General features: G+C 41.3%; 1 protein-coding gene across 1 annotated transcript; it reads left to right on the top strand.

The window, feature by feature from the left end:
- The first annotated feature begins 6,763 nt into the window (after nt 1-6,763).
- Nucleotides 6,764-9,161, top strand: LOC306996803 (putative nuclease HARBI1). Its single transcript, XM_079609696.1, has 3 exons — nt 6,764-7,350; nt 7,430-8,493; nt 8,704-9,161. The coding sequence occupies exon 2, from the start codon at nt 7,434-7,436 to the stop codon at nt 8,487-8,489; it is 1,056 nt and encodes a 351-aa protein (XP_079465822.1). The 5' UTR covers nt 6,764-7,350; nt 7,430-7,433; the 3' UTR covers nt 8,490-8,493; nt 8,704-9,161.
- The last annotated feature ends 4,519 nt before the right edge of the window (nt 9,162-13,680 follow it).

Genomic DNA, 13,680 nt, shown 5'->3' with positions numbered 1-13,680 from the left:
TATATTCAATAAATAGCCTATAAATATTTGTTGTGGATGCAATGCTTTTGAACATTTTTCCTTTGGCATGCTGTGTTTTAATGTTTTAACTACAGAGATTGCTTATCATGATAATAGCAGATTGTGCAAATATAATGCACAACAAGGTCGATCTGTTCCCAATAAAATATAAATCAATTAAAAATACTATTTGGTCAGTGGAAAAGATTGAGGAAAACTTTCTCTGAAATGCATTTTACACTATTTTATTTATTTATTCAAAAACAAGGCAAGGATTGGCTACTAAATTATTTTTATTAATGTAATGTGACGGCACATCCGTATTTCATATTTTCCTAATGTCTTGTACCGTTAAAGGGGGGGTACAATGGTGTTTCATGTATTCAGAGTTGTTTACAGTGTTAAAGAGATGGGATTCTCGTGCTAATAATGGCCAAAGTTTGAAAAGTTATTTTGAATGAATAACAGATAATTTCTGTGCTGAAAATCATACTTCCGGGTTGCAAACACGTGTCGGCTGGTTTTTTTCTATCGTAGATCTAATGACGTAGCCCAGAGTGGAACTCCTTATATGAGCATTGCTCTCGGAAAAGCGCGTTCACGCACACGTCGACCAGAGGAGCGAAAGACCGCGCTCATCGACGCGCTACTACCGGAAATCATCATCAGCAGCGCTAAATAGGAATGGTTGATGTCAAGAATGTCTCCAAAAAAGTGTGTTTTGGGATGTGAGGGAAAGTTTACCTTGTTCAGCTTCCCAAAGAACCCAGTGTTACTGGAACAGTGGATGCAGTTTGTGTTTCCGGGACAGCAAAGGAGTGTGGCAAGTGCGGTTTTGTGTTCTGGTCATTTCAGTGACGAATGTTTTATTAACAAGGCCCAGGTCGTCGCTGGATTTGCAAACCAAATACTATATATATATAGTAATATGGCCTACCGCACCACGATCGATAATAAACAAACCTTCCCGGGCGCTCCCGCTTGACTCTATAGCTCCGCCCACGCCCAGAATCAAGGACCTCGGCTTTTTCCGGATAGAATCGGAAAGCTGTATTTTTATTTTATAAATATGATGAAACTAAAGACTTTTTGGAGATATGAAGGACGCACTATTACTCTATAGGTACTCAAGATTAACATGAGATTGACTGAAACTAAGTATTTTACCCCCCCTTTAAACATGTTATCACGTGGATGAATTATCATATGCAAATGATATGCAGATGAGGATATGCATAGTAAAACGAGGCGTTGTAAGCTCCATATATGGTTATTTCTGGGAGGAGACGCATGTGCGCACAATCTTCCGCTGAGTGGGATTTATAAAGTGAATCCTGCGCAGGTTCTGGCGTACGCACGGTTTTATAAGTCTGAATATTTTTTTGCGCACGCCATTTTTGGCTTTCGGGCGCACGTACACTTTTAGTACGGATCCTACGCACAGTTTTATAAATGAGGCCCCAGGTCTTTACACTGGCTCCCAGTCACATTTAGGATTGATTTTAAAGTATTATTACTGGTATATAAATCATTTAATGGCCTAGGACCTCAATACATTGCAGATATGCTCACTAAATATAAACCCAACATATCACTCAGATCATTAGGATCACATCAGCTAGAAATACCAAGGGTTCACTCAAAGCAAGGGGAGTCCGCTTTTAGCCATTATGCCAGCCGCAGCTGAACCAGCTTCCAGAAGAGATCAGAGGGTTGTTCCATAAAAGACACTAAGAGAAGCGGGGATTAAACTCCAAAACCCGACTTGAATGAACCTAACAAATAAGTTGGGGCTAAAGCGGTTTCATAAAAGGTAATTCAAGTTCACGCAATCCCACTAATTTGATCCAGGTTTATCTAGTCTAGATAACTAAAGGCGGGCGTACACGGTGCGAGTTCGGACACTCGGGAGGTCGTGAGATATTGCACACGTTACGAGTCAGTTAAACTGATAATCGCGTCAAAGCAGCTGGTACACGGCACGACTGTCCTCCTGCACGAATTTTATCCCGAGCTGGCGGTTAAACACAGTCTCTGTGAGAGCTTTCAATGTTTCAGGCAATAGCTTCAGATAGAAAAATGACAGAAATGTGTGTGCAAATGCAGATACTGTGACAGTAGCCATTCCGTTCAACATAAAAACATGAGAGAGAGAGAGTGTGTGTGTGTGTGTGTGTGTGTGTGTGTGTGTGTGTGTGTGTGTGTGTGTGTGTGTGTGACAGTGTATGCGCACGCTGTGTGGTTGCTGCCACCAAAGAGTATAGAAGTAACAAGAGGCGAAACTCAATAGAACGTTCCATTGCAACAAACGCACCCGTGCGCAGAGCTGCAGCTCCGCCATCTTGGACTGAACGCGTCATAGAATTGAACGATACCGGTTCCAATTCAAAAGCTGTTAAGGGAACTAAATAGTTGTTTCTCGTTTTTAATATCTCTATAGCAGACATCCAAAGTCTCCCGGAAGTTCCGGGAGTCTCCCGCATATTGATAGCGGCTCCCTGATGCCGGCAAATTAGCTAAAATCTCCCGAAATCTAGAGCGAGCGAGCAAGAGCGCGCAGCTCCAGACCGTGTTGCGCACACGGCAGAAAGGGTGAGGGAGTGAGAGACCTTGCGTGTGTAATTAAACTTTTGCCATGAAAACACTCTGCTTTTATGTTCTGCTTTTTTTATTTTTAGAAATTTGAATGGTCAATATGGATATTGCAATTTTGTCAATAGTCTGGAAAGTGGAAAAAAATTTTCCCATATGATCCAGGTCTGGAAATGATTAAAATCAAATTCCATACTTTTCCAAACATATTTGTTGCTCAAGAAACATTTCTGATTATCAATGTTATGCTTAATATTTTTGTGGAATCTGTGATAAAAAAAATTCATGATTATTTGAACAATGGAAAGTTCAAAAGAACATCATTTATTTGAAATCGAAATTCGCCTTTGGCTAAGCCACGCCCTAGAATGTAGATTGACCAATCACAGCGCAGCCAAGAACGAGCTCCGACAGAGGCTCCGACACTTTTTCACGGCGCTCCATTGACTTCAACGCAGGCGGCTCATATTTTTGGTCTCGGCAGGCTATTACGTCGTCGTTTTATAAAAAATATGGTTAAACGTTGTGCCTGGGGCATTTGTAACACAGATACGCGTTTCCCAGAGAGGTTGGAAGGGGGTGTCCGTTTTTTCCCCTTCCCAAAACCGAAGTTAAATACTGACAAGTGTCGTCTTCGGATTAAACTGTGTGGACGTCCTCAGTCAGCGAAACCCCTCAAGGATCAACAAGCACACTTTTGTGCTCTAAGATACATTTTGCTTTTAACCTTACTGTGAAGTTATACTAGTTAGACAGTTTTATGCTGGTTTAGGTCATGATTTCGGTTCTCTGCCCTAATTGTTGATACGCTAGCACACGCTGCTAATAAATACAACTTTATACTCGCGTAGTCCGTTTGCTTTGTAAATAATAACGATTATAGAAGTGAATAGAGACCTACCCAGCTTTGCATGACAGTGTTTCTCCTGATATTGTGAGTCCCAGCCTCCGTCTCGATTAGGATATGCTGTGGTTCATTGTTTGACTGTGACCGTTATGCTTTTGCCTCTATTTGGATGCCTTGTTGTTGCTTGCGTTTCACCGTTTGTCTTGAATAAAGCCTTCAAACGCACACTGCAGACACTTTTGCCTACTTCTATCGGACACTTTATTTGCTGCTTTATAAAAGTTTGATAAAATTTCAGCAGGAAGAGCTGTCACAGCATAAGCCATGTTGATACCAAACCAGAGCCCAGATGAAGTTGTCGGAGGTAGCAACAGTAACTAAGGGGGGCGGGGCTTAGCCAAAGGTGAATTATATAAATAAAAAAATTAATATAGGATTACTGCCACCAAAACTTTTGAACGGTAGTGTATATCTGTATAATAATATATGACAGAAATATGTAATAAATGAACCACTTCCAATCAAATAAGAATAACTAATCTTCTGATATTAATCGGTTATAATAATTGATTTAACTTCAACAATAATCTGGTAAATGTCTCCTTTGGAATATAGACATATGGTTGGTCTTGTTTTAAAGCATTCTTGAATTACAACCATTTAAGTTTGGATAGTGATTTTCATGTCTATGCGAAGGGGGGGGGGGGGGGGGGTGGACAGTTAAAGGGTTAATTTAGTGATAACAATGAATTAATAAAGCGGTAATTTGCCAGGTTAGGTGTTATCTCTGAAAATATGCGATTTAAAAAGCCAATTTCGACCAAACACATAACGTTATAATAAACTGTTACTGCGGTTATAGGATAGCTTAACGTTACAGCACCTGTTATCGTTGCCGTTAGCTCACTTTGACGTTAATAAAAACCTTTTCTACTTTACCTCTCTGGATCTTTGGTGAATCTATGAAATGCTAGTTGATTGGTTGTATACTGGTAGTTGTTGCAGTTGATGGCAGAACACTGTTTTCTTTGTTTCCAATTATTTCCAGACATAATGCTGTTAATGCTGTATAGTTGTGCTAACGGTAAAGCCGTTGGTTCAGTCCAAAATGGCGTCAGCGCGACCGCAGCGCCATCTAGCGATTGTTGTCAAAACTGCAACGGAGTTTCGCCTCTTGTTACTTCTATACTCTTTGCTGCCACTGAGGTATAGCCCCATCGATCTAGCCTGTGAGGCGGTTGTGTATGATTTGGCAATAGGGGACAGCCTATACACGGGTTTCTGTGCAACGTCATCACGTAGATGCGCGCGCATCTAAGAGGCAGAAAGCAACAGTCTTTACGGCTATATCTAGCAGAAGCAGAGATGACGCGGAGCTGTTGTGCTGTAAACTAACCTAAATGCATAGGGTATGTCATGTTTTTATGATTCGCAAACTTAGTTGGACAATTTCATACTAGTCAACTAACTAACTTTTTACATAATGTTATATTAATATGCAAATGAAACACAAGCAAACAGATTCAACTCTGAAATTGCAGTTTATTATTGAGTCAACAAGAATTTACAAACAATGCGAAATCTACGTTAATTACAATGTTCTTTTACAGAACTCGGCATAACATATAGCGGTCTTGCCTCTTGGATGCGCGCGCATCCGGTATTGTTTGTATACAAGAAACCTATGTATACGCTGGTGAAAATCGGGCCGACTCCCCGAATTTTTTAAACATGTTTAAAAATGATCGGGAGGTCGGGGAGGTGCTCATAACGTGCTCGGCTCGGCTCGTAATTCCTCTCACACGCTGCGAGCCGCGACCATGCGAGCATCACCGATTTGCACTCGATTTCTCCCGAGTGAAAAAATAATCTGCGAGCTCGTAAAACAGCAAAAAATCGCACCGTGTACGCCCGCCTTAAGTGTGCACGCGTCTCTTAAGCAGCCCTGGAGGTCGATCATAGATCAAATTGATCCACCATCAAACTGCATTATATTTTTGTGCTGTTTATGCGTTGGAGACATGGTGTTTGCAAAACTTACATTTCAAAGGAATATTCTCCATATGTAAATCTTAGGAAGTCGTGCAAATATTTCAATTTTGCTGCTAAACTTCACATTGAACGAGCATGCGCGCCAAATAGGAGCGCAATAATTCTGACTAATACATTTTGCTTGGAAAATGAATAGGCTATGCAATATTTTATAACACCATAAATAACTTCTAATTAGAATAATTTATCTTTAGGATGTTGGATAAGTTGCAGTGAACTCATTATATTTAAAATAATAAAAAGAATTACAGAATTCAGGGAAGAATTTTTTAAGAAACCAAATATAATAAATATATATAGATATATAAGATATATATAATATCTATAGATAAAATATAGATTTGGGTTTAGGACCTAAGCTACTTAATAAAGACGACTTATACTTATTTAGAATGCTGAGAATTGCAGCTTTTAAAGCAATAATTGTTTTGTTTTTTTGGTGAAAGCAAGAATGTTTAGTTAGATTTAGGCCACATTTACACATAGCCGGATTTTTAGAGAAACGAATATTTCCCCCCCTCCGTTTTCAATAAAAACATCGTGCACACAACCCCGCATAAATACGCCGTCGAGCGCCATCATAACTATGCCAAACCTATGGGCGGCAGTGTAGGGGGAAGGTTAAAGCCATGCAAGCCAATCAGAATCCTCAGAATCGACAAGAGAGAACCTAAAACCCCGTTTCTCCCAGTTGACACGGCAACATATAACCGGCGTTTTCAGAAATCTCCACTTTGGCCGGAGTTTTTAGAAATAATCGTTTTCTGGGATAAAAACGGCGTTTTCGTGTAAATGACAGGCCAAAACGCAGAGAAATATCTGCGTTTTCCCATCGTGTAAACGGGGCCTTAGTTTATACAGTGCATTATGGAGAGGATAACATGAAATTAAGAGCAAAAGTATACATTTTGAAAAGATATGTGCAACTCTAAAATCAAAGAATATTCATAAAATAAAGGAATAAATATTAGCCTACATTAACTAAATAACCTTCCCTCCCTTAATTCTAGTTATTTGTTATTTTATTTATTTACTTATTTTATATTGAATATTTGATATTTAAATAATATTACTTGAATATCTTATTAGGAATTATGTGTCATTATAAGAGTTTGATATAAATATGTGAATGTTTAATTTTTCCCCTTTGTATATGTAAAAGTGTCTAACTATGTACTTATTGGTTATTGTTCTAATTGTGTGTTTTTTAGGCTATATGTTGGTGGGTATTTTCACAAAAGAAAAAATTATTGGGGGAAAATATGTCTTTAAAGGAACTGGGCCCTATCTTGCACCCAGCGCAATTGACTTTGTACACCGACGCATGTATCATTCCTATTTTGCACCCGCGCACAGCGGACTTTTCCCTCCACAGACGCACGTCGGTAAATTAGGGAATGAACTTGCGCCCGCGGGGGCGGTTCAGCGCAAAGAGGAGGCGTGTTCCGGCGCAAAACTTCCCTGGTGCTATTTTCCAGTTTTAGAAAGCAATTGCGCCACTGACCAGAAAAAACCTAGTCTAAAGACAGTGGCGCGTTGTTCATTATGCTATTTTAAGGGCGCGTGCTTGACCATAAAAGCGCATACACTTTGCTCATGTAATCTACACAGATGCAACAGTTATTTTTGCAAATCATAAATTGTTATAATAAAAAATATTAACACATGAGATGACGGAAATCATTGTAGTGTGCACGAAGATGTGAAAAAAATAGGCATAAATCTAGCTTACCAATTTTTCAGGCTAATTGTAGTAATTAAGGATCAGACCTGTTTGCCCAATAGTGGCAAGCCATATACGTATATAAGAACATCTGACAAATTGGTTTGTCCGTCAAGAACCAGGAAAATACCATAATGTAAGTAGGCGACATTAAAAACCTTAGTCTTCAACTTACCAGTTAAGTTGAGCTTGCTCATATTTTTTCTTTTGCACAGTGAGATGGAGTATGTCTTGGGACAAAGAATAAGACGCCGGAGGGAGAGGGTATACCGGCCCAGACAGACCTATCTCTCCCTCAGTGAGGAGGAATGCATACATAAGTTACGCCTGACCCGCCAGGCTGTGACAGACATCTGCCATCTCCTGGCAGATGAGCTGGGGACTGATGCACCCTGTCCCTATGCCTTCCCAGTTGCAGTAAAGGTTACAGCGGCATTGTATTTCTATGCATCTGGGTCGTTCCAGCACCCCCTTAGCTCCATTGCAGGCATTTCACAATCTGCCATAAGTTCGGCTATACATGCAGTTACATCAGGTCTAGTCCGACAGGCTGGGGAATACATCAAATTCCCCGTCACACCTGACAGCCAGGAAAGAGAAAAGCAGGCATTTTGTACGAAGTATGGGTTCCCTGGTGTCCTTGGTGTTATAGACTGCACCCATGTGCAGCTACGTGCCCCATCAGAAAACGCACTTGTATACATCAACCGCAAGGGAACCTATTCAATCAACGTACAAGTCATTTGCGATGCTTACAGTAAAATCACCCATGTCTTTGCGAATTATCCTGGCTCGAGCCACGACTCATTCATACTGGCAAACTCTGCCATTCCTGCCATCTTCGAGGGGAATCTCCCGTTGGATGGGTGGCTGTTAGGGGACAACGGATATCCGTTAAAGACATGGCTGATGACACCATTTTTGATGCCAGCAACAATTCGTCAAATGCAGTTTAATCGAAAACACACACAAACACGCTGTGTAATTGAACGAACGTTCGGCATACTGAAAATGCGCTTCAGGTGTTTGGATAGATCAGGAGGCACTTTACAGTACAGTCCTCAAAAAGTCGCAGCATTCTTTGTGGCGTGTTGTGTTTTACACAACATTTCCATCAATCAAGGTTGTGTTGTTGACATAGATGAGGAAATATTAGAGGACTTAAGGAGACGTGATGGTCAACTGCATGTGCCGATGCCACTTAACCCAAATGCCCCAGCAGCAGCACGGGAGAGGAGAGCTTATTTGGCAGAAGAGCTGCTGCATCGTCCATAGTGAGGTAAGCAAAGTTATCTCCTACCATACTCGTGATTCAGAGAGAACGAGTCCAAAACATTCAAAAGTATTTATTTGTGACATTTCTTTATATTTTGTCAAAAAGAAAAATCAATAGCAAACAGTAATTGATAAAAAAAAAAAATACAAATGGAAAATGAGGTTAAAAATATTTAAACAGAAAAACTTTATTTCTTTTCCCCCCCTCTGGTAGTTTTGCGACGCGCGCCACGGCGGGATTGGACACCTGAGGGTCCGGGAATGGCATTGTGCGATGTGCGCCTGGTGGATGGATATGGAGTGGGGGAAGGAGGAAGAGGCACAACAGGAGGAGGAAGAGGCACAACCGGAGGTGGTGGTGCGCTTGAAGGGCCACGCTCCATGGCTGCAGCAATCCTCTCCAGGCTTGAGGAGATGCGCCCGAGAGGCCGCAGCAACATCGCCATCCGGTCAAGACGGCCATTTACACTTTGCCGCATCCCAGACAGCTTCTGCTCCAGCATTTCTAAATCCAGTTTGCTGGAGCTGCAGGAATGGCTGGTCCTCCGGTCTAGCGATGCTGCCACGGCGTGTAGTGGGTCTGGACCTTGATGGTTGCGCTGTTCCCTCCTCAGATGGCCCGTGCGCACGGCTCGCGAGGCCAGGGTCTTCCTGCGAAGCTGTTACATTGTTTTTATTTATTGTGTGGTTGCGTAAAAAAATTTTTTCATGTAAATAACGATTAAAATATTTTCATAAGAAACCTTAATGTATGTGAACTTGTGTACCTTGGGGTTGGACTGCTTGCGTTTCTGGTTGTGTGCCGATTTCAAAGCCACCAAATCCTTCAACGCTTTCAGCGGTGAGGGTGGACGCAGCGATGTCCTCTGCTGGCGTCAGGTCCTGAGTAGATGCAGATCCACCTCCCGTTACACGGCGTGCCCGATTGATGCTGGCAAGCTTGGACTTCCCCCGTCTTCTGATGTCATTGTAGCGCTTGCGGCACTGGTGCGACGTCCTGGGGATGCCAGTTGATGAAACAATTGTGGCTATTTCCTCCCACGCCTGTTTAACCGACGCTGATTTGGTTTCTCCCATCCCCATACAAAATAACTTCTCTGTCTTTCACTGCTCTTACAAGAACATCAGTGTCCTCGGCTGTGAACCGCTCCTGGCGTGCGCCTGGTAAATCCGCCGTTATAATAGCAATCCGTAATGGAACTTGCGCACCGGCTTTTAAAGGGAATGTGAGATGACGCTCTGATTGGTTTATTTCACGTTACGCCCAAACCACACCTATGAATAATGAAGCTACTTCAGACCAACCCCTTTTAGATTTGCGTCAGGCGCAAGAGTCGTTTGTCCCGCCGGGAAAATAGCAACAGCGCCGGGATCCGCCCACAAAGTTACTTGCGCTTTGCGCTTTGACACTTGCGTTTCAGATCGTTAAAATAGGGCCCACTGTCTATTTGTATAATTTATAATTGTGTTATTTAGATGTGCCTTATTTAGAATTTGAAACCTACAATTTAGTGTATTTTTATGATAATAAGATAATATGATAATAACTGTAAAGGGACTATTGTAATGGGGTAAATCAAATGTAGGCTACTATAGCCAATTCACCTTTGGCTAAGCCCCGCCCCCCTTAGTTACTGTTGCTACCTCCGACAACTTCATCTGGGCTCTGGTTTGGTATCAACACGGCTTATGCTGTGACGGCTCTTCCTGCTGAAATTTTATCAAACTTTTATAAAGCAGCAAATAAAGTGTCCGATAGAAGTAGGCAAAAGGGGCTGCAGTGTGCGTTCGAAGGCTATATTCAAGACATACGGTGAAACGCAAGCAACAACAAGGCATCCAAATAGAGGCAAAAGCATAACGGTCACAGTCAAACAATGAACCACAGCATATCCTAATCGAGACGGAGGCTGGGACTAACAATATCAGGAGCAACACTGTTCATGTAAAGCTGGGTAGGTCTCTATTCACTTCTATAATCGTTATTACAAAGCAAACGGACTACGCGAGTATAAAGTTGTATTTATTAGCAGCGTGTGCTAGCGTATCAACAATTAGGGTAGAGTACCGAAATCATAACCTAAACCAGCATAAAACTGTCTAACTAGTATAACTTCACAGTAAGGTTAAAAGCTAAATGTATCTTAGAGCAAAAGTGAGCTTGTTGATCCGTGAGGGGTTTCGCTGACTGAGGACGTCCACACAGTTTAATCCAAAGACGACACTTGTCAGGATTTTACTTCGGTTTTGGGAAGGGGAAAAACGGACTCCAACCTCTCTGGGAAACGCGTATCTGTGTTACAAATGCCCCAGGCACAACGGTTAACCATATTTTTGATAAAACTACGATGGTAATAGCCTGCCGAGACCAACAATATGAGACGCCGGTGTTAAAGTCAATGGAGCGCTGTGAATAAGTGTCGGACCGCTGTGGCAGCTCGTTCTTGGCTGTGCTGTGATTGGTCATTCTACATTCTAGGGCGTGGCTTAGCCAAAGGCGAATTACTAGCTCAGATTCATCTTACCAGTTTAAATGTATACTGTGCTTTTGTAATTATTTATTTTAAATTTTGTGATTTTAACTTCTGCTTTAATAATCTTTTTTTTTTTTTATTGTAATTTTCTAATGTTCTTCTAATAACCATAAAAATGTACTACAGCTGCCAAATAAAACCAGAGAGAATGTATTCATAAATCTTTAAAACTATCTAATTAAATCACAAAACATTCAGCCAGTAAGAAAAGAAAACCTGTAGGATATATATGTATATATATATATATATATATAGGCTATGTATATGTAACCCTCGTGGCCCAGGTAAATTTATCAAATTGATTTGAGATGATCAAATTAAGGAATAATGCCTGACTACGCCACCTTGGGAATTTCACCCAAAGAATCTAACTCAAAAGGCTGACACAGGTTCCCTACCCAGTGGCAAGCAACGTGGAGACACAGGCATCAGTCAAATACAAAAGTTTTATTATAAGGACATAAAAGCATAAATTAGACAATCTCACACAATTTTAATACGGGCTTACATAAGTCACTTCAAATGTCATGGCAGCCCGGTCTCACCCCAAAACGTCATATACTGACGGGTCATGACCATACGTCAACATACGACGAAAAGGTTACCCCTATAACGTCAATATGAGACGCAGACATAAGCGCACCAGCAGCGCCTCCTAGCGGTACCCTAACGCATACCTAAACCCAACCATACCCGAATCGTCACACATGGACGTTAAAGGGTACCCTTTTCGTCGTATGTTGCCGTATGGTCAAGACCCGTCAGTATGTGACGTTTTGGGGTGAGACTGTGTTAGTCATAGAGCTGCAGCCAAACTACAGGGAAGATGCTCCAATCATAAGGGATCTCACAATCTGCACAGCACACTCATACCATTAAGAACCCCATTGCACGCCACAGACCACAGCACACAATGAAGAAACACCACCACCATCGAGAGAGAGAGAACGGTCGCCCTGGTCAAGGCCTGCAGCTCCTAGACAAAAATAACTCAATACACGCACGCACACACACACGTTAATACAATATATTGTACTAATTACACAACAGTAAAGAAAAGCGTAAACCATACTTTAACTCAAAATAACTACAACAAATAAACAAATGTTTCACAATGTTATCAACCAAAATAATCAATTAACAAAAAACAATTAATTCAATTTAAATTAAGAAAGGGAAAATCAAGTCAGCTTAAATTCAAAATAACCCCATTTTCACATTAATATGAAAACGAAATTATAATACACAAAAAGTTAATAACCTACTAAAGGTTCGCAAAACCAAAATCAACCAAAAATAACAAAAAAAACAAGATAACTAATATGCAAAATACCCGATTTGAATTAAACAGACAAAGAACCCAACACGTTAACAAAATGGAGTACCACACAAAATAAGGACACAAAGCCTTTTGTTGGAACAACAGTGTGCACACAGACACAGTTCGCTGGCACGGGTCAAACACCACCTCGGCGACCCAGAACACACGGACTCAATGCAAGTCGACCAATAGGACGAGACAGCGGTGCTGCCACTGTAAGGATGTTATTCACCCAAGTGACAGCTGCGGGAACCGGGATGTAGCTGTAGATTTAATTACACCGCCCATTTGCAACAGCCGTCGCCCGTACACAAAACATCAACTGGAGAAGGACAGATACAAACTCATAGCCATCAGCCGACTAGAGCAGCTGTGACAAAACGGCGAACGCGGAAGCGACCATAAACACCGCCGCTCTCCTTTACCGAGCCGAACCAAGCGCGAGTCACGTTCACTCGCAACAGCGGAAACCACACCACATCAGGGAAATGACGCTCTCCTAGGTGCATTCGACCATGGCTTTTATAGCCCGCACAATTGAGGACATTAACAATGCCCAGCCCAACCACTTGACTCAGGAAATCATGCCACATCCCAACATATATATGTTTGTAGGTCTATATGGTCTAATTTATCATTGTAGCCCTATTTAAGTTGATTTTCTTAACTGTATATTTATTTTTGGACTGATAGTGGTTAATAAAGTCAAATAATGGTATGAGAGATTGTCAGTAATTGTGTTCCTATTGGTCAGTGTTAGTGGATCTGTGTAGTTAGAGGATCAGTTAGCCTGCCCTGGACCAGGCTAGTTTCCCAGCATAAGCTGCCAGAGTAACTGAGTTTGAACTATTTTAAGTTTGCTTTATGAAACAGAATTAACCGCCAATAAGTCTGACTAACCAAAATAAGCCTGGCTTGTATTCTAATCTTGTTTTATGGAACAACCCTCAGGTGTGCTCCTACAGTAGCCACATTCAAATCCAGACTCAAAACACATCTGTTTAGCTTTGCATTTAAAGCGGTGGTTGAGTATGATTTCACTTTTCTAACTTTAGTTAGTGTGTACTGTTGCTGTTTGAGCATAAACAACATCTGCAAAGTTACAACGCTCAAAGTTCAAAGCAAAGGGAGATATTTGCTTTTAAAGAAATCGATTTTTAAGGACTACAACAAACAGCTGGTAGGAACTACATAACATTCCTCCCGGGTTAGTGACGTCACCAACCCTAGAATTTACATAAACCCCGCCCCGGTACACGATTTATAGATTATCATGATAGAATATGCTAATCAATGACTAGAAGATAACTACACAAGCACATAAATTCATCAACTA

This window comes from Phoxinus phoxinus (assembly GCF_949152265.1).
Source record: "Phoxinus phoxinus genome assembly, chromosome: 4".
NCBI classification, from domain to species: Eukaryota; Metazoa; Chordata; class Actinopteri; order Cypriniformes; family Leuciscidae; genus Phoxinus; species Phoxinus phoxinus.
This window is presented reverse-complemented; position numbering and strand designations above follow the sequence as displayed.